The sequence below is a fragment of the Centroberyx affinis genome, unplaced genomic scaffold (assembly GCF_046629955.1).
Source record: "Centroberyx affinis isolate AG114_WGS23_722 - 3 ecotype Tasmania unplaced genomic scaffold, CSIRO-AGI_Caff_v1 ptg002268l_1, whole genome shotgun sequence".
Lineage (NCBI taxonomy): Eukaryota > Metazoa > Chordata > Actinopteri > Beryciformes > Berycidae > Centroberyx > Centroberyx affinis.
Genome location: NW_027280555.1, coordinates 146,738 through 168,265, shown reverse-complemented (window position 1 = coordinate 168,265; position 21,528 = coordinate 146,738). Strand labels below are relative to the sequence as shown.

Below are 21,528 nucleotides of genomic sequence, written 5' to 3'. Positions count from 1 at the left end.
GGCTGATAGCAGGCTCCATGCTAACACTTTAGCATACACTATGTTGGCCGATAGTAGGCGATATGTGTAGACAGTGGGCTGAATTGTCACGTGTTATTTGTTTTAGAGTTGTATTCTCTCCTAATACTCTTTGTTTTCTGGTAGGTCAACGGGACCTTAGTTACTCATTCAAACCACATAGAAGTTGTAAAGCTGATAAAATGTAAGTACAGCTACAGTATGCTCTATCATATTTTCATTTACTGTAAATGCTTTGCATGGCACGTCAAGAATATAAGGTTAAGTATCCTATAAGGCATCATTGTAGTGTTTAAAAAAGACATTTTGGCCAGTGTTAGTTGAGGCTGAACACCTTTTTATCGCTGTGCTTTCCAAATTCAAAGAAAGGGCATTTGTAATCGTCACACATATTGGGAAGTCACAAGTTAGCCGTACTAAAACTATTATTGCAAACTGCATGCTATGAGAGGGTGTCATTGTAAGAGGATAAGTTGAATACTAGCCCCCTTTACACTTGGTATTAACAGATGGTGTCTCCTTTCTGGATTGGATCTAGATATGATTCAGCTGGATTATATTTACACCAGACATTAAAATGCGTCAGTTATAAACACAGTGAATTTAGGTGTCTGTTTACCTCACCATAGATTTTCGTGTAAATTACTTTCTCTCATATTATTTACATGTCTCACTCTATCCATGAGTATCCTGACAATCAGTTTTTAACGAATATGTCACTATTGGCAGCGGGGTCCTACGTAGCCCTGACGGTGCTGGGGAGGCCGCCGGGGCTTCCTCAGATCCCCCTGGAGGAGCAAGGGGCGGGGGAGAAGGAGGACGAGGAGGAAGGGGGAGAGGTCGGCCTGTCCTCCTCTCTCTCAGCGCCCCATTCACCTGCGCTGCCAGGTGGGGAGCAATGCAGCACCTCCTGCAGCCCCCAGGACCACATCACCTCGCCTCTGCCCCGTGGGGTAAGGATGGACACAGAGTCTCTCTGTCTGTCTAAATGTTAAAATGCCTTCAAACTCTCGCTCCCCTCCGTCACATTTGTGGGCTAAGTTTGTCTTAGAGGAATAATAACAAAGTTTTTTTCATTGTATGTCACTGTATTTTGGCTCAGTGTGTCCCTCATCTCTCCTGTAGGGTGAGAACAAAACAGTACACAGCAAGAAAGCCGACATCCTGCAAAAGATGCTAACCAAGGAGCAACAGGGCTTACAGGTGTGTGTGTGTGTGAGACAGAAAGATCTTGATAATCATTATTGTATTTCATATGCAAAAACACAGTGATTATGCAGGAAATGTTATGTATTACCTCTATAAATAATCTGAAAGTATGTTGATTTGCCTCTGCCTTGTGTTAAGGTTTCCACCAGTTATTTATACAACGGATTGTACGATGGATGGATTTATTTGACTTGAAAAGCACCAAATTTAACCTTTAATGTTGCGGGCTTTATGTGTATTATAGGCAATGGAGGAGGAATATAGCAGAAACCCTCGACCTAAACTACTGAAGGAGATCCAGGAGGCTAAGAAGCACATTCCACTGCTGCAGGAGCGGCTCAGCAAGGCTGCTGGAGCATCACAGGTACACACACACACACACACACACACACACTTTTTTATCAGTTACTCACTGTGAAGCCACCGATCCTCCTAAGAGATGGATTTCTTTGGGACAACCTTAAAAAGAAAACTGTACCTGTACAGACTGGCACTGTTTCACATATTTTGTATTTGCGCTACTACACATTGAGTCAGAGTCTCTGTTGACTTTACTCACATGAGCTGTGGTGGTTGTCACAGTTTTTATACCAGTACAACAAGTCTGACCTCACTTAAAGGATGTAAGTGAATTAGAAATCAACCCCAGTACAGTGTGGGTCATCACATGTACAGACAAATTATGAATGAATTCTGGCTTGTTGCTGTCATGCCATTGACGTGTTAACGCAAGCATGGGAAAAACTAAAGTGAGAACATGGTAGACCAGGGGCAGTTAAGGGCATTTTAACAGTAGCTGTTGAGGCACAGGACAGGGTTACTCAATCAACCCAGCCTTTTTTCCTAATGTAATACATGACTACAAGAATATTCAGTTGAAAGGGGTGTGGTGTTTTTTTTAATTAATACAATAGTCTGAGGATGTTACTACATTATCTGGCCATTTATAGCATGTCAGGTTTTATTAAATTTTATTACATTTTCTGCCCTTTTAGACAGATATTTTATTATTTTCACAGGTTATTACATTACCCAGCAGTTATTCCATTGTTAGTTGCTACAAGCCCACTTTAGTATAGCAGAGATAGCATTAACAATGGAGTAATATTTACTATTATCACTGTTAAGAAGGGTTAAGAAGTACACTTCAGCAGGGCAGATGCTTGCCGACACGGGGCTTGAACCCAAGTCCACTTTTCCCTTTAGTAAGTTGTAAAAGTGCCTCTCACTTGGATAGCAGGGTGGCTTAGAGGCTAGAGATACCACGTGTTTTACCTGGGTTTCAGCCCATTGGTTGGCAAGCATCCAATAGATCTTCCAATAACCTAGGCCATTTGATGGAGGCTTTTATCCAAAATACCTTACAGTACCATGAGAATGCATGCATTTTTAGGACTGCTGTAATGTGTAACTGCTATGAGGGTGAACAAATTCTGTATGTGTGTTTCAGGACAGTGGCCCGGGGTCCAGGGATGGTGAGGATGAGCCTCCTCCCGGGGAACAGGCTCCCTGCTCGCGGGTTGACAGCGGCAGCGACGAGCCCTGGACCAACAATACCTCTGTGAGTATATTCACAGACCACACAACACTGTGGTGAACCACACTGAACCACGCAGTGAACCAGGCTTTACCCACTTGAAAAACACACCAGTTTGTTTTTCTCTGCCAACAGAGCAGCCACAGCATCAGTCAACACAGTCAGCTGTGTGATCTGTTAACTCCAGCAGGCAAGGCTAAATACAGGGCTGCAGAGCTGATAAAGTTGTATAAATGTACATTAATGTGTAAATTGTAGTTCACAAAATCTGAGCTGTGCAGCTATGGAACTCAGGAATGTAATTATGTTACAGGAATCCAACAGTGTTAAATTCAAATTATGCAATGCAGCAATGTAGTTTCACATTCAAAGGTGTGCATTGCCAGAGCAAGTAGCAAAAAAAATGAAATTGTGAAACCAATGTATCAGTTAGGGTAATCAATGGACAAATTTGTCTAGGGATGTTATGCATTCCCAATATTTTTTTCATTCCTGTGTTTTTTGTTGCCCAGGATGTTAGCATCATCAGTTAGCATCATCCTTAGCAGCTACTACCAGAGTATGCATTCCAGTTTCACCTTGTTGTTAGACTACAGTCAGGTCAAAGAACCACCTGAACATAAAGTGACACTAGCAGGAATCATCCTTAACTGTCAGTGAAAGCATTTCCATCATGTTTCTAGCAGTGACGTGCTCCTTTGTAGGGCTTCTTCTGAAGTAGGACCAAGTGACCGGAAAAGAGCAGAGAAAGTGAAAGTGAAATATTGAATTAAGACAAAATTAAGGCGACAATTTCAGCCCTTTCCTTGACACTTTGTTCTTATGGAAACAAATTTGACCCAGCATTTTCTGGTCTGTTTACAGAGTTGTCAATAAGCATTCCTCCCCACACCACTGTAGAGCTGCTTGATGAGGAAGATTAAGATAACTTAATTTGCCAATTTATACAAGTTAACTGGAATTAGTGCCATTTTGCTGTATTATTTCCCTCCAATGCATTTCCTCAGAGAGATCAATGTGCTGTAGCCAAGTGCCGTGAAAAGCCTTTGTGTTCTATGGTGTTTTGATGAAAAGCCAAATTTACCTTTGTTAAGGACCTGGTGGTGATTAAGGAATGTTATTTATTATATATTACAGGAATGCCCATAGTACTCATAGAACAGCGCTGAATACTACAGGAAGCCTGTTCTTAAATACTGCTTACAAAGATTGCTTTGTAATAACGGAGTCTTTTTATCACCGTTTCTATAAATAGGGTTGATAAGGTCCTACTTCCAGACCTCTGGGGATTTCCCAGTGTTCAGTGCCAGACTAAACAATCAATTTGGCCTAAGTGTTGTGTGTGTGTGTGTGTGTGTGTGTGTGTGTGTGTGTGTGTGTGTGTGTGTGTGTGTGTGTGTGTGTGTGTGTGTGTGTGTGTGTGTGTGTGTGTGTGTGTGTGTGTGTGGGTGTATGTGTGTGTGTGTCAGATGCCCGGCAGTCCCCTCCCCGAGAGTGCTGGCCAAAGAGAGACGCCCTGCCAGAGCCCGAAGATCAACACCCGAGACGGCCTCAACTTCTGCCCATCGCCGGACACCGAGGACACCTCTGACCTGGTTAGATACATACACACACACACACACACACACACACACACACACACACGGCTTTTGTTCTAGGTTACAGACATCACAGTTGACTTAATTTGATTCTTGCAGTCACGACTACACTTTATTACAGTTCTCAGCACTGCAATTTTTGACCCGATAAGCTGTCTTTTATATTTTTTTGTTCCACCATTTGACTCCAGTAATCAGTTGGATATATTTAAGAACATAATCATAAAAATATTGTGATGGTTGCTGCTGTTTTCTGAGGAGAAAAGTGAAAAATCTGAAAAATCACCGACTTTGAAGATCCCCCCCTAAAACTTGCTTAATTGTACTTTAACTGACAGTACTCAGTAATTATTAAAGTTTGGTTTGTTTGTTTGGTTTGGTCTTTGTTTTGGAAAATAATGACCATTGTCTGTGTCTGATGTATTTTTCTTTTTTAGAATTGCGCTAAAGTCCAGTTTTCAGCTGAAGGCCAGTATATACAGTATAAGCGTATCATGGTGAAAAATGTCAATCCTGGTCAAATTTTCAATCATCATATCATCATTCACTTAGGACTCCAACGCCCAGTGCATCGTGGGTAACCCTCCCTGCCACCTCAACCCTCAGATCATCGGAGCAGAAGACGACTACTTTGACACACAACAAGAGCAGGTACTTCGAGGAATGTGTCAGAGTAATTGATGGACTAATTGATCAAGAAATTGAGTTGGTATCACAAAAACTTATTGAGCGATATTGAGGAAATAGAATTTTTTTTACCATAATTTGCCATTTTCAATCAGCCTTTCTAATTGAGTTCATCACAATTTTCGTAAAAATACCTGGATGGAAGCCCAGCTGATGAATTTATCTGTGAATATCTTTACAAAGATTCTGATGAATCTCTCTCTCTTTCTCTCTCTCTCTCTCTCTCTCTCAGATCAATGGTCAGTGTAGCTGTTTCCAGAGTATAGAGTTGCTGAAATGTCGTCCGGCTCACCTCGCAGCCTTCCTCCATCATGTTGTTTCGCAGTTTGACCCTGCACCTGTGGTACGTATGCAAACACACACACACACACACACACACACACAATACATGCAGTACATTCTAAGGCAGTGATTCTCAACCTTTCTCATATCAAGGACCCCGAATTTAGTTGACATTAAAGCCATGGACCCCCATTTGATGAGATTTTATCTCTCAGACCCAAATCTGAGAATATTTTTATTGTTAGATATGATTTTGTCCAGAATTCCATGACTATCTGTATTGTAAGTAGAGAGATAACAGTGAAACTATGATCAGAACAGTCATTCCTCTACATTCTCTAATTGTGTTCACTTCTTGTAAATTAAATAATGGTGAAGTTTAACAATTCATCAATTTGCTGGGGACCCCCTGGAACCCACTCAAGGACCCCTGGTGGTCCCCGAACCGCACATTGACTGCATTTTAGGGTGACCAGGGATTTGGAATAAACAAGATCCTCAGCAAAGGCATCATCTTTGACCATTACAATGTTGTATAGGCAATAATGTTACCTGTACAGTATATAATGTGAATAAAAGTGGGCCAAGGATGGAGCCTTGTGGAACGCCCTCACTGATCTCAAGAAAGCCGGACCTTCTGATGAGGCGGCGGATGTTGTTCATGTTTTTTGCGGACGTAAAGACACAAAGTGATCTGCAGTCAGCTTTAAGTCCTCTCTGTCTTCCCTGTGCCAGCTGTGTTATCTCTATGCCGACCTGCACAAGCAAAGCAACTCCAAAGAAAGCCGACGCCTATTCCTGGACTTCCATTCGCTCTTCATGGATCGAACAGCAGTACGTTATTCTCTCTCTCTCTCTGTTTTGTTTCTCTCAGCCATTTTCTTCCATTTTCTCTTTCTCCCTCCCTCTCTCTCACTCTCACTCGCTCTCTCCCTCTCTGTCTCTTTCGCTTTCTCTTGTATTTCTCATCTTTTGTGGCCTTTGCCCTACAGAAACTTTACGATTAAAAACACAGCTTTTTGCTTTAATAAATAACATGTAACAATGACATATTTGTCAAATGTTATTTAAGGGTATTATGCAGTTGAAATGTTCTCTTTGGAAAATATTAAATGCTTTCTTTACAAATTTGCCTGATTTGTTGATACATTTCTTGATATGAATCCCACTCTTACCTTTTCTCTTTTCCAGAATCTGAAAGTACCAGTACCAGAGTCCATTGCAACTGAATTGGGTAAGGAGTAGAAAGACACCACAATTTCTTGCAGATTTTTTCAATGAATTTACCTTTATTGGCATAAAAATGTCATATTTGATATTAATATGTATATGTAATATCCAGACATCATCTACAGCTTGAGTTCTTAACACTAGGCTTTGATTTCTGAATTCTGAATTTGATTTCTAAATTTCAGAGTGATTCATATATATTTTTGTGTCTATTTTCTTAATTCTAATTGATACAAGCAATTGCTTTCTTTAATCTGTTAGAGTTGTAATAAAATGTTCTCAGGTTGTCTGTATTTTTCATATGTGTGTGTGTGTGTGTGTGTGTGTGCGTAGAGCGGCGGAGGCTGGAGTTGATCCCAGAGGAGGTCTGTAAACAGTACACCCAAATGTTACAGGACACACTCCTACCAGACCTCCACAGGAACCTGGAGGACTTCAGGTAACACACACACACACAACACACACACACACACACACACACACACACCAGACCCTGCAAGTGTTTCACATTGTTCATTAGAGGTTTATTGTCACTAAGTGATAACTCTGCATCATAAATCATGGGAGTATCATGGGATTTATTTGTGTGTGTGTGTGTGTGTGTGTGTGTGTGTGTGTGTGTGTGTGCAGACAGAAGCGCAGTATGGGTCTGACTCTAGCAGAGGAGGAGTTGTCTAAGCTGGACTCAGAGAAAGGAAAAGACCAAATGGCCTTGGAGAGGGAATGCTCCTGTGCCGAACACATCATGTCCAAGATAGAGGACATCCTGTGAGTACCTGAACACACACACACACACACACACACACACACACACTGGTGTACAGCTGGGTCAAGTGGCCCCTTTGCAACATCGGTGGGCGGAGCTCTTAGTGTAGTTAACAGCCTGTCTGAATGGATGTTTTTTTTGGCATGGTGTGTTAAATATCCTTGTGTAGGACAGATCCAGTTTATCTGTCTGGTTCCATTTCTTTTCAATCTCCTTATGAATTCATGAACACTAACAACATTTGATCATGTAGACGCAGCAACTTATAACAACTCCTTATTTACTGCCAATTACACACAGGTTTCAGGTGTGTGTGTGTGTGTGTGTGTGTTCACCCTGTCTCTTTGTCCGCTGCAGGTTGACGGCACCACCCACAGAAGAAGAGAAGTGGTAAGAGGAGGGATTATTTCCATTATCACTTAGCTGCAGTCCAGTTACAGTCATTTCACTTTGGTAGAGCATTTGCATAAAACACATTATATATTATTATATATTATATTCCACACAAACCTCTATATGAGCACTGTTCACCACTGACATGCAAGTAGTAATAATAGACTAATTTAACAAATTTATTTTACAGCACTTTTTAAAGAAATAAGTCAATTAAATGTGTTATTTGTTAGTTAAACATAAATGAATCAAGTAAAAATGAAAATGCAAATTAAAAACAAAAAAAATAAACACAAGAGAGGGTTACAAAATAAAAAGATAAGGATAGAGTATAAAAATATATAATATAATCGTAAAAAATAAGAGGATAAGACATATAAAGTAAGTAAGTAATTTCATTATTTGTATTAATATTTTGCTGTTGTATCTATGAAACTTTGCTTTGTTGCAGCACAACAACGCAGTATGTGATCCTCACCTACATGAAGCACCTTGGGGTGAAAGTGAAGGAGCCTCGCAGCCTCGAACCTAAACGAGTCCGCATTAACTTCCTGCCCAAGATCAAGGTGTGGTCCCGCTTTAGAAATACACACACACATACACACTCATACACACGCGATGAACACGCAAGCAAACAAACAGCTGGACATGGGTATATACTGAATGTTAAAGGTATGGTGTCATCATTTTCAACAGGCCTATGTTTTCCTTTTTAAGTTAGAGCAATATTCAGTAACATCTTACTTGAAGTTTGCTCATAAGGCAATATAGGACATAAGTGCATTAGAATCACATTGTGAGCATATGATATTGTCTGATGGTTATATGTAAGAGAATGATTATGTGGACTTCTAATGGTTTATAATCTGCTTGCAATGCATCACGATGCACTTCAAGAAATCCTAAGAAATGAAATGGAATGTCATTTGCACAAGCAGAAGAGCATCAAGCCTGAGAAGGAGGGGGAAGAGAAGGTGAAGAAGCCTCGCTTTCCAAACCTCCTGGGTCCGCCTCGCCGACCCAGCAGAGTGGATTCCACCTCAAGTGAGTAGATAGTTGAGAGATAATTCACACAAAATGTCTTTGCTATTTGAAGAATATTTATTAAAAGCTGTGTTTTACTATTTGTCAAGCTGTGATAAGATAGTTAGGCTAGCAAGCTAACAATACTTGTTTACCCTAATACAGTTAGCAGTAGGGATGGGACGATATATCAGAATTCAATATATTGCAATACAAAAATGTGACAATACGTATTGTGGGGCAGAAAAATGAATTGTGGTATTAGCTCCATGTTATTCTGCTGTAGTAATCACAAATGAGACGGCTTGACCATTTCACAAGCTCTCTATCCAAATTATATTATTGTCACTTTGTAATGACAGTTTTAAATTGTTGTTTACACTCTACAGTAGCGAGCCAATGCCAACGCTAGAAAGATTTGTGGCTCAGAAATAAACAGAATTTTTTGTTGTCACTGAACTTTTATTTATTACATCGTATTGTGGTCGTATCGAGCCATGAACCCCATCATGAGATATGACCGTCCCATCCCTAGTTAGCAGTGAGCTAAAGTTATAAGCCCCCTAAAAAATCCTAAACTATTACAGTAATACAGTGTTTTCCCCAGATGGTATTCTTGTTAGGGTGGAAAAATCTCCTTACTAATGAAATTCTTTTACATGGAGGTAGATTAGCAGCTCCTTAAGAATGGGTGAGACAGGATTCATTGCAGGTTTTTACACACTGACACCCTGAAGCTGTAAAATCCCCCTACACCACACTGGAATGATTTCTCTGGCCAAATAATAATAATAATAACAACATATTTACTAGCTGCAGCCAGGGAGGAACCACGACGACATCCGATGTGTATATCTGAGCGTGTGTGTGTGTGTGTGTTTGTGGGTTTTGCTCGCAGTCAGCAAGGCCATGGAGCTGAACAAGCAGCGGTCGCCCAAGCAGCTCCCTCAGCCGGCCCTCGGCATCCCCGAGCACCCCGACTCCTCTTCCTCTTCGTCCAACTCCGGTCGGATGCGGGGGAGCCAGTCCAGCGAGGGCTCCGACGCCAGCGCCCACTTCTTGCCCTCCTCCGCCGCCGCCTCCCCTCCACACAGCGCCCCCAGTGGCCAGGCCTCGGACACCAGCGGACAAGACTCTGACTCCAGTAAGACCCTCCCACACACACACACACAGAAACACACACACTCTCCTCCCACCAGACACACTTTTAAACACACACTATTTTATCTGTTCCCAGTTAAAGAAGTACTAAAGTAATGCTAAAGAATACTGTCAAAATACCACAGACAAACAGCAAGTCTCCATAAGGACATTATTCACTGTACCACAGACACACTGTAGGTGCCTATAGGAATAATATAGGATTATTATAGTGATACCATAGGAGATGAAAAATACTACTAACATTTGATAAGATCACTATAAACTTACTATTGCGTGCCACACACGCACTCTAGTCACTACAGGATAATATAGCAATATCGTAATGAAACCATTGGAGATAGGATTATTACCATTAAATACCATTAGAGTACAATAAGATCACTATAAAGTCACTGTTGACTACTACAGACACACTTTAAGTCCCTATAGGAGTATTATAGTGATATCACTGGAGATGTGAGTACCATAAAGTACAATAAGGTTACTATTAGTTATACTGGCTGACCAGAGGTGACACCAGTGTGAGAGTGACTGCTCAATATCTTTCTTTCTTTCTTTCGTTTTTAATGTCATTTTATGTATTGTTTCTGTTTTATGTGAAGCACATTGTATTTGCCTTGTGTATGAAATGTGCTAAATAAAGTTTGCCTTGCCTTGCCTTGCCTATTATCACTATAGGAATATTATAGTGTTTTTTCTTATTTATCCTAGATTTCATCATCCAGTCATATATTAACAGTTCATAAAAACTAACTGGGGAGAAATGGAAATGAAGGAAAATTTCAGTGAACTCTCACCTGGAATAGCAAAGTCCGACCTGCATTCTCTTCTTCATGACCTCCTTCCTTTTACTCTCCTCTTCTTTCCTCCGCAGGTTTCACTCCCACCGCCGTCCAGCCCAGACTGGGCGAGGGTCTCCAGCCGGCCGACCACCAGGACGGCGTCACCACCCCGACCAGCACCCAGTTTGACTTCAGCCCCTCCACCCTGGACCAGCTGCAGGAGGACGATCAGGAGACTGGCAGGTATGTAGAGGGTTTTGTTTGTCTGCTATCACCACTCCATCCTCATAAAGTGAGGGAATGTAACAAGTAATTTTGTGTAATTTTGTGGTAATAATAATCCTAGAGATAAGGGAAAGTTACGGTCCTGACTTATCACAAAAGTAGAAGTGGTACCCCAGTTGTCCAGGCTAAATTCCCACTTCTTCTTACTTACTTCTCCTTCCTTGTCGTTTTAATGACTTCCTCTCTCTCTCGGCAGTAGGATGGATGGGCAGAGTGCGGTGAGTTCAGCCGACGTCCAGAGCGAAGACGACCAGGGAACAGAGGTCAAACGTGAAGAAGACCCTCTGAACTGGCAGCGTCTGGTCAGCCAAGGGGTCCTGGCAAGCCTGACGCCGCAGGAAATCAAGAGGCAGGAAGTCATCAACGGTGAGTCTCCAACATTTCACACATTTCCGAATGGGAAACATTTCACCTTCTGACAAAGATCCAACAGGACTGAAAAAATATTGCAGCAGCAGTGTGAAGGACCTTTTTTTCTGTGAGAATAAGAAACATAGACGCATAAAGTTGTACCATGATTCGCCAACTTGTAACACAAATGTGTATTCCAATCTGTAAAGTTGATGCAAAATGTGAATGTGCGACACAATTTGGAAACTTGTGATGTATTTTGTAGTTATAAACAGCTATTTGCAAATGTGTGAAATACTTTTTGCAAACAAATGCATTTGGCATATGAGCTATAATCAATATTTCCTTGGGGCAATTGGGAAAACGGGATAAACCCTAAATACTTTTTTTTTTTATCAAATGTTTTTTGATCAAATAAAAAATATCAGTATCAGCCTTCAAAAACCTATATTGGTTGACCCCTACATCATAAAGTGGAACCCAGAAGATGCCTCCTGAAAACAACTTAAAAACTTTAAACATGCTGCAATATTTCCAACATGGAGAACATCAGGCTGTTTATTTCAGTTAGATATGGCATCAAGTTTCAGTGAAATTGTTTGGATTGTTTCATTCATGTTTCATTACTTTGGATTCTTTCTTAAACCGTGTTTGTAATCATACGTTGTAAGAATTTTCACAAACAGAATTGTTTGGCATTGTGATTTGCAATATTGACCAGAACAAACCAATTGATGCATTGACATTGTGTGTGTGTGTGTGTGTGTGTGTGTGTGTGTGTGTGTGTGTGTGTGTGTGTGTGTGTGTGTGTGTGTGTGTGTGTGTCCGCCCTTAGAGCTGCTCTACACTGAGCGTGCCCACCTGCGGATGCTGAAGGTGTTGGACTGTGTCTTCTACCAGAGGCTGAACAGAGACAGTATCCTCCCTCCAGAAGACATCAAACACATCTTCACCAACCTGGAGGAGATCATTCACCTGCATGGTAATCTCATTCACACATGCTACGCATATCATATAATTCAACAATTCAGTATCCAATACAGCACAAATACAATAAAAATAATCTTTAAATGAAGTGTGGTCAAATAATCATAATCATAACTTACAAAATATCCAAACATAAATCTTCCATGGGTCATACGTAGGCAACTATGAAACAGCTCTATAAAGCTCTAAACCACAGTCTTTTCAATGTAAGCAGCAGAATTTATATGTTTTCACAGTATCTAGTTTTCCAAAAGTGAGAGCAGTTTGACATTAGGTAACTTAACTTTGAGTACCACATGAAGGCAGTGATCACCAGCTATTTCAGAGGCATCAAGCTACGGTTCAGATCCACTAACTTCACAACATGGTGGCTAAATCTGGAGAAAGGGATTGCAAATGGAAGCACCATCTCCCCAATCCTGTTTCTTATGGGAAGGATCCTCATGACAGCAGTTGGGAAAGAAACCCAGAAAGATCAGCAAGCACCTCCGCGGGTGGCTGGGTATCCGTTCAAGCTTCACATCGATCGGGCTGTACATAAGATCTGGCCAGCTACAAGTCCACCTGTCTTCCATAGCAGAAGAGTTCAAAGTTGCAAAGTGCAGGATGGTCATGACTTACAGAGACTCCAGCAGAAAGAGTGTCCCGTTGGCTCTGGGATAGGAGGGAGGGGTTTTGCTGGAAGCCACGAGGAGATTTAGCCACCGCTGCTGACCTGCCAGCTGGAGAGTGTTACGGTTAAGGGTTGAAACACGAGGAATGTTGGGCACCGTCTGACATCAACTCCTGGCCAAGGCAACAGTCATCATCAAGGAATGACTGTAGGTGAGGCATCACGAGATGAAGTGGTGCTAATAAGGCATTATAAGGCATCATGCGTGCATTAAAACATATTGTGAGTATGATATAATAAACACAAAAAATGCAAAAAGAAAATAGGGGCAACTGTGTAGTTAATGACATGATGTTAAATCGAATGTACATTTCTGACGCTTGTCTTGATAGTTATATTGTAAGAAAGGTTTGTCTGCTTGCAACACGTCACAGTACATTTCAAATAAAGTGTAACTAACATTGACAATGAGTGAATGAATGAATGAATGAATGAAACTTTTATTGCTCTTGAGGAAAATTGACACAAGCTGCACAAGCTAAGCCCTTAAAAACATTAAGGGGCAAAGATGTGAATAAGCAGTGACAATGAGATATGAGACATAATTTGTATTTCAGAGTCTCTTCTCCCTGTGCCCCACAGTTTCTATTACGGAGCAAATGACCGCAATCAGGAAGAGGAGTGAGACGTCGGTGATCGGTCAGATTGGAGATGATCTCCTGGCATGGGTAAGACCGGCTTCAGTCGATGCAGGAGGCAGATCAGATGGAAAAAACATATTACCTACTGTATGTTGTCAGGGTGCTGTAGCTCTGACCCTTGCAAACCACTCATAGTAAGCTGCTCTGGATAAAAACATCTCCTAAATGCCTGATATGTAAATGTATTTGCAATGTGTGTGTTTGTTGACTCCAGTTCAGCAGTGAGGAAGAGGAGAAGATCAAGAGGGCAGTAGGAACCTTCTGTAGTAACCAGCCCTCTGCACTGGAACTCATCAAGACCAGGCAGAAGAAAGACCAGAGGTTCACCTCCTTCATGCAGGTCAGCATACTATACAATACACCAGTGATTCTCAACCTTTTTCATATTGAGAACCCCTAATTTAGTCCACATTAGAACCACGGACCCCCATTTAATGAGATTTTGTCTCTTGGACCCAAATCTGAGAATATTTTTTATTGTCAGAATTCCATGACTATCTGTAGAGAGACAACAGTGAAACTATGATCAAAACAGTCATTCCTCTACATTCTCTAATTGTTAACTTCTTGTAAATGAAATAATGGTGAAGTTTAACGATTCATCAATTTGTCGGGGATCCCCTGGAACCCCTTCAAGGACCCCTGGTGGTCCCCGGACCCCATGTTGAGAACCACTGCAATACACTACAATCTTCTTTCAGCATGTGCTTGGGTTATGCCTGTAACCCCAGTTCCCTGAAAGCAGCAATACATACACATGCTTACCACCCAACACAGGGCATGATAATATAGTCCTATATTCATGTGTTATATCCCCTGGACTCAACTGATAGGGAACTTCTATATTCCCATGTATCTACAGTATATTTTAGATAACAAGGATACTATAGAGCCAAAGTACTCAATTTTGGTCCTCGAGGTCTGAAACTGCAGCTTTTAGTTCCTCCAGACCAGGTGTAGCTTATTAACCACCAGGGAGAAACAAAAAACACAGGACCTTGAGGACCAGAATTGAGTTCCTACAGAGGTTCTGGATGCTGATGACCCTATTTATTGTCGTTCTCATCCTTCAGGAAGCTGAGAGTAACCGTCTGTGTCGCAGGCTGCAGCTGAAGGACATCATTCCAGTAGAGATGCAGAGATTGACCAAATACCCACTGCTGCTGGAGAGTATAGCCAAGTACACAGGTAAAGTCAGATGATGTTGTTGTTAATGCATTGGATGACTCACTGAAGAGAACAACAGATTGTCGGTTGATTGTCGAGTACTGTAGCTTTTGGTGATGCGTGTTTTGTTATCTCCTCACAGAGGATGCTGAGGAGAGGGAAAAGGTGAAAAAAGCAGGAGAATGCTGCAGGAAGATCCTCAACCACGTCAACCAGGCTGTCAAGGAGGCTGAGAACAAACAGGTAGATACATTAGCATCATAGTAAAGCATATACCCGTTAGACCGATATATAGGTTTGCTCATATATTTTACATATTTACTGTAGAAGTGATCAATACTACACTGGTTGTCTATGGGAAGCCCTTAACCTGAATTGACTCTAATGCAACATTTTAATGGATGCATGAATGTGTCTTGCCTTTTGAGGAAAGCACTGAATACTTGCAATTCTGTGTAATCCATTGGCTTGAAAATGGTCAAATTGAAAGATATTGAATATTGGCACAACATCCAAACACATTGGTACTGGCACTGGCCTTCAAAAATCCAAACCCAAAACCCTGAGGATATTCACACTGACTATCAGTACAAAATACTGGCAGCTTCAGTCCAAAAGTATCTGTACTGGCCTTTATCTTCCAACACCATCATGTTGGAAAAGCAGTTGATAATTGGGGGCGTTGCTTTCTCAACAGAGGCTAGTGGAATATCAGAGAAGGTTAGACCTCTCCTCGCTCAAACAGAGTGAAAACCCCATGATCTTGGAGTTCAAGGTAAGAAACATAACCTGTTTTTCATCCCTGACCCTCTGAAAGACCCATGAGCTCAACACAAAGGTTTTTCCTGATGCAGTGAATAAAATGGAAAAACAAACAGTCTGCACCATAGTGGTTCCAAATGTATTTCGGATGCATTACAGTTCTTTATTATATACACTACTCCCCATTTTCCAATCGTGAGATAGCAAGATTTTATGGTTATTAATAAATATGAACTGTGCATTGTACTGACATGATCAAATTCCTTGTCCTACAGAATCTGGACCTGACCAAGAGGAAGATGGTGCATGAGGGACCACTCTTTTGGAAGGTCAATAAAGACAAGACAATCGGTATATGCACACACACACACACACACACACACACACACACACCACACACACATTTGTATTACTATACAAGGGATTACTATTACATTGTTTGTAATGTAATTTATTGAATAGAAGTTGCCATAGGATCCATAGGAGGAATTTACAGCTTGTGTTATTTGGATAATGTTATCATCTGTAACCAGTATCAGCCATTATTTGTGTGAAATTGTGTTAGTGTCTATAATCTCACAATCAAAAGGCCTTTTCCCCTCAAACATGTTTCTCAGAATTTTGTGATATGATTATTGAGTTTCGGCAACTGTGAGAGATCAGTTTCCCAGTTTTTTAAAAATCAAATTACTATAATCTCATTACATGTTTTATGTTACTGCCCAACCCTGCAAATAGGCATGCATGTAAATCTATCAATAAAGACACTATCTTTATTTATCTAGTTATTATATTATTATTTTGTTGTAATTATTTGAATTATTTTCAGTACTCTGTTCAATTCTTATGTATAGCCTGTTCTCTACTGCGGCAATGGCCCATTTACCCTCCTGACATCATTCAAATTTCATCTATTTAAATCTCTGTCATAATTCCTACATGAATGGTAGATCAGCCTATCATGGTTGCAAATGGGCAAATATTTATAAGAAATAAGATTTTTCGTGAAGCTTACAAACTATTGTACTTGAGCGACTGCAAATGACCTAAATGCACAAATTTCTAGAATATGCAACTGCTTTTTAAAAAGGGTTGCTCAAAACACATTGAAAACCTCTAACCTTAAAATACAGCAAGTCACATGATGTACAATACTCCCCCCCCACATGCACACACACACATACTCGACATCACCAATGTCTTGTAATGATGCACTGGTATCATGTCTCTTTGCTTCAGAGCTGTACACAATCCTCCTGGAGGACATTCTGGTTTTACTGCAGAAGCAGGACGAGCGTCTGGTCCTCAAATGCCACAGCAAGAATCTGGCCGGCACCGCCGACACCAAGCACATCTTCAGCCCCATCATCAAGCTCAACACCGTCTTGGTTCGCTCAGTGGCCACCGGTAGGAACTACAGTCATTAAAAATATTCTCAATTTGGTATTTTGTACTGATGAGGAACTTCCAGGGTTCCTACGCAGGTCTGGAAAGTCTGGAAAAGTATTAAAAATGAATTTGATCACTTCCAGGTCTTGAATAGTTTGGGAATTTGAAAAAAAGTATGGAAAATGTTGTGATTCAGGTCCGATACACACATAATTCTAGCTTTTATGTTGTTGTACTTGAGTAAATGTACTTAGTTATTTTCCACCACTGAATACTAATGACTAGTTCAGGATGTAACTATGTCTTGACTGGTCTGTAATTCTCTAGTTAGACCAGTCTGATGTAAAACTGAACTAATTAAAAGTTAGCTACCCTCCCTCCAAGGAATCTTTGTAAATAAGCAAAGAACAATAGTCTTCAAGGGAGACAAACTGAAAGAGTTCTTGGCACAGAATGGTGGTGAAAGGGTTGACCTTCATCTTTGCATTCTTAAACAGTGTGAGTTCACAGTTTTTGTTGATGTGAAGAACAATGTTCAGATAGAGGGACGCTCTTATTACCCAGCTGCTGTCAACATGCATATCAAATCCAGTCAAGAACGTAGGGTCTGGGAGAAATATGGAATTTTAAAATGGAAACCGTGTAGGAACCCTGCCAATCATCTCACATATTCTGATAGTTGTCGCTGTGAAGAACAATCTTCATCTATACAGTGATATGACCTAGTTAGCAGGGGCAAGATGTCTATCTGCGTAAATCATATTGAACACCAGACAAAATCTTCAAAACAAATCAAGGCCTGGAAAAAGTATGGAATCTTTTAATTGAAAATGTGTAGGAACCCTGAACTTTACTGTATTGACTCCTTTTCTGAATGATTCTTTGTATGGTGTATGGGGTGATTGTTTTTTTGTGTGCTGTATAAATCCTATTTCCTATCCTAAATCCATTTTGTCCTCCTCAGACAACAAGTCTTTCTTCGTGCTATCCATGTCGGACAACGGGGCTCAGATCTACGAGCTGATGGCTCAGACGGTGTCGGATCAGAGAACGTAAGTCTGCTTCCACAAACGGTGCGGCGCTGTAACGTTTCATTCGTTTCCTTTTTCTCACCCTGCTGTGTGACCTCCATTCATCCAGGTGGCAGTGTCTGATCACCCAGTGTGCCGACGCCATGAAGGCCAAACCACACAACAACATCATACCTCTAGCTCAGACTGAGTGAGTTCACCGATGCGGGCACTTTGGTTGTTGTCTAGTGTTGTTTCACTTTGTCCTGGTTTCTAATATACATGGGTGTGTGTGTGTGTGTGTGTGTGTGTGTGTGTGTGTGTGTGTGTTTCAGTGCTGAGCGGGATGCTATTGAGATCATCAACCCCGGGATGCCCAAGCCGAGCAAAGATCCTCACTGCACATCAGCTGGGACCATCCAGTCTCCAGGTAGCTCCAGTTAAAGGACTGCATCAATTTTGTTTTGTTTTTTTCCCATCTGCAGGTGCTACATCTTTCCATCTAACCCTGGATAACTTTTCTCAGAAGAATCTTTGAATTTTAAGTTGACTTACCTCATAGCTTTAATTTTGTAATTTAACATCTAATTATCCAGGTTGGTCCATATGACATTGACAATCTCTTTTATACATCTCTTTTAGAACTGGCCAAGCAGCCACATATTCAATTATAGACATAACAACAATGAAAACATAATGATTCATAATAATGCTACACATAACACCTTTAACTTTTAACTTATCTTGAAAGGTTAGCTACCCTCCCTCCAAGGAATCTTTGTAAATAAGCAAAGGACAATAGTCTTCAAGGCAGACAAACTGAAAGAGTTCTTGGCACAGTTAGAATGGTGGTGAAAGGGTTGACCTTCATCTTTGCATTCTTAAACAGTCCATAATGCATTAGTGTTGCCGCAAACAATGATCTCATTGGCTCAACTGTATTGAGATGAAGCTGATCCGGCGTGGTTATCGAATTGCAATATCATATCGGTTGTAACACCGATCTTCATGCGTTCCCAGATAAAGACGCCGCCTCGTCTCTGGGCCTTCAAACTCCGACGACGAGTATCAACCCCTTCGAGGGCATCGAGGAAGAGGAGCCGACCCTGGCCGACAGACGGGAGGAAGAGGAGTTGGAGGAAGAGGTGGACGAAGAGGAACTCGAGGCCTTCCTGGACGGGCAGCTGGCGGGCAGACTGCCCTTCCTGCAGGAAAGGTCGCGCCAGGGCATCGCCATCGAAAGCCAAGAGAACAGCGCTTTCGCCATTCCCCCCTCCACAGCCGAAGAAGCTCTCAGGACACGTAGGTTCACTGTAATGCTGATATATATTTTAATAAAAGGCAAATATCGGCCCAAAACATTGGACTTGAATATCGACACTTATCGATTTTTGTGTTTCCTCTGTTTCCCAGTGGCGATGCTGAAGCAGGTCCTTCTTAACCACATGGTAAGCAGAGAGGAGGAGGAGAAAGAGGAGACGGAGGAGACGAAGCGGAGGAGGAGCGGGGCCCCCGGGTGTCTGCTGAGGGCCTCCTCCTCCCCCGGGAGCCCCGAGGGACCCTCTGCCGCGTTCGAGGAGAGCCGAGCATCCGAGAGGAGTTCAGAGAAAGACGACCCCGAGCTCCCGTCAGGACACATAGGGCTGTTTGAGACGACTGAAAGCAACGGTGAGGGGATGTAAAAAAGGAACATAAATACTATAATGAAAGTTATACCCAATTATTGGCAATAGTGGTGTTTCCCCAGTATGACGTTTGGTTGCATCTATGTTGATTGCAACCTAAGAACAATGAACATGAGAGCATGAGAGAGATCAGTAGCCCAGAATTTTTCTCTGTGCATCATTCAGGTCTATTTATCGATCCGTCTCCCCATTCTACCAATTCTGTCTCTCCATCCAGGTAGTTTTGTGGTTCTGGACTTCGGCGGTGGCTCTGAAGAGAGCAGCACTGATGACGACGGGGGAGTAGGAGGCGATGCGGGAATCGACCTGAAGAAGCTGCTGTCCTCCTCCTCCTCGCAGACAGGGGGCGGCGGCCCCAACCTCAACCGGCAGCTCATGACCCACCTGCGCCTCCTACAGGCCAACCTGCAGCATCTGAAGGTACTGCAGGCCTCACCGACAGGCAGTTTGGTTTCCAAAGTCAATGGCAACGTGTACATGCGCACAGTATTCTGGATACTGGCTCATATCGCACTTAATGTCGTATTCTGGATGGGATGTTTATTACCTGCTCTCAAATATCCCTTTATCAGTGTACCCACCAGTAACCAAGAGTAAATGGTATAACATGTTTAAATGTGTCAGTATCCTTTTCCAGGTTTCTCATAGCTGAGATAAGAGCTTATCCAAGTTATTGTAAACAGGATATGTCATTTCCATACACCAGCTAATGAAGAGAATGCACAACTATCTTAAAAATTCAGGGAATATTATAGTGTGCATGTAAAATCTGTTTGTTGATAGCTACAAGCTTTAACAGTCCCACATAATATGAAAATGAATGCAGTGATGGGGTGGTGGAGGAATGCTATTTTTTAAAATATTTTTCAAACCACACTTGCTGTAACTTACTGGGATCATTCACTATTCACCCGGTGTGGCCATATTTGATTTACATCATACTTAGGGTGGGAAACCTTACCTGGAAGACAGAAAAGAGGCAGAGAGGCAAACTCAACAGGACAAAAAGTTTAAATTATTCTTTGATATCGTGGAGAAATGAGCAGAGCTGGAGAAGGTCCAAAGTAAAGACTGCAGCAACTGAATTCAAGGGAACAGCTACGATGTGGATCCCATTGTTAGCTAATATGTTAGCAGTCAACTGCTTCAGTTGATGTTATATATATCTCCAAAACCACTTGGTTGAATGTTGTAGCTGTAGCCAACAACTAGTTTTAACAGTAGTACTTTTTTTTTTGCCAACTAAAGACTAAAATTCACAAGCAGACACAGCTAACAATTTGACTGTTAAAGAAGTGGCACGAAGGATATGAAGCATAATGTTAGCATATTACTAATACTAAAGATAATTAGTTAATGCTTACAATTAATTAAGAATTAATTAAGAATTCAACCTAGCTGGAGATAAATACAACGTTAACAACAAGTAGCTGGCCGCTAACATTAGCTAACGTCATGGATCAACATCATGGCTGTTCCCTTAAATCCAGTTGCTGTATCATTTTATTTGGACCTTCTTGGGCAATTTGGCCTGCAGTTCTGCTCATCATTTGACGACATTGAAGGATAGTTTTATTTTGGTGTATATTTGAAATGTTTTGTCCAAAGACCAGTTGAGCTTGTCTCTGTTTACATCTGCTTTACTCTTTTTCCAGGTAGGCTTTCCCACCAAGAGCATGACATAAATCAATCGCATGATATGAATAATGAAAATTGGTGGTAAAGACATTAAAAGAGCAGTGTGTACACTTAGCTTCACTCGTCCCAATCTCTGGATCAAGGGATGGATTTGATATAATGATCTGCTTTCAGGAGGTGGAGATGAAATATAACCAGATGCGCCAAACACTGAGTGACACAGCTACTGACTCTGATGAGAGCAATGGTAT

The 21,528-nt window shown here is 41.4% G+C and overlaps 1 protein-coding gene across 1 annotated transcript in view; it reads left to right on the top strand.

The window, feature by feature from the left end:
• Nucleotides 1–21,528, top strand: part of LOC139655468 (rho guanine nucleotide exchange factor 12-like) — a 37,379-nt gene that overhangs the window by 12,939 nt on the left and 2,912 nt on the right. Inside the window, exons 5-37 of the mRNA XM_071532886.1 lie at nt 145–202; nt 748–971; nt 1,144–1,221; nt 1,472–1,591; nt 2,678–2,788; nt 4,234–4,359; nt 4,915–5,013; nt 5,282–5,392; nt 6,067–6,165; nt 6,523–6,565; nt 6,895–7,000; nt 7,192–7,329; nt 7,685–7,717; nt 8,172–8,286; nt 8,659–8,764; nt 9,642–9,887; nt 10,782–10,932; nt 11,171–11,340; nt 12,161–12,307; nt 13,568–13,653; nt 13,841–13,966; nt 14,700–14,814; nt 14,936–15,036; nt 15,491–15,568; nt 15,831–15,906; nt 16,795–16,962; nt 17,909–17,996; nt 18,085–18,165; nt 18,290–18,384; nt 18,975–19,256; nt 19,368–19,622; nt 19,857–20,059; nt 21,452–21,524. Of these exons, the coding sequence (XP_071388987.1) occupies nt 145–202; nt 748–971; nt 1,144–1,221; nt 1,472–1,591; nt 2,678–2,788; nt 4,234–4,359; nt 4,915–5,013; nt 5,282–5,392; nt 6,067–6,165; nt 6,523–6,565; nt 6,895–7,000; nt 7,192–7,329; nt 7,685–7,717; nt 8,172–8,286; nt 8,659–8,764; nt 9,642–9,887; nt 10,782–10,932; nt 11,171–11,340; nt 12,161–12,307; nt 13,568–13,653; nt 13,841–13,966; nt 14,700–14,814; nt 14,936–15,036; nt 15,491–15,568; nt 15,831–15,906; nt 16,795–16,962; nt 17,909–17,996; nt 18,085–18,165; nt 18,290–18,384; nt 18,975–19,256; nt 19,368–19,622; nt 19,857–20,059; nt 21,452–21,524 (4,108 nt within the window). The remainder of the gene's footprint in view (nt 1–144; nt 203–747; nt 972–1,143; nt 1,222–1,471; nt 1,592–2,677; nt 2,789–4,233; nt 4,360–4,914; nt 5,014–5,281; nt 5,393–6,066; nt 6,166–6,522; nt 6,566–6,894; nt 7,001–7,191; nt 7,330–7,684; nt 7,718–8,171; nt 8,287–8,658; nt 8,765–9,641; nt 9,888–10,781; nt 10,933–11,170; nt 11,341–12,160; nt 12,308–13,567; nt 13,654–13,840; nt 13,967–14,699; nt 14,815–14,935; nt 15,037–15,490; nt 15,569–15,830; nt 15,907–16,794; nt 16,963–17,908; nt 17,997–18,084; nt 18,166–18,289; nt 18,385–18,974; nt 19,257–19,367; nt 19,623–19,856; nt 20,060–21,451; nt 21,525–21,528) is intronic.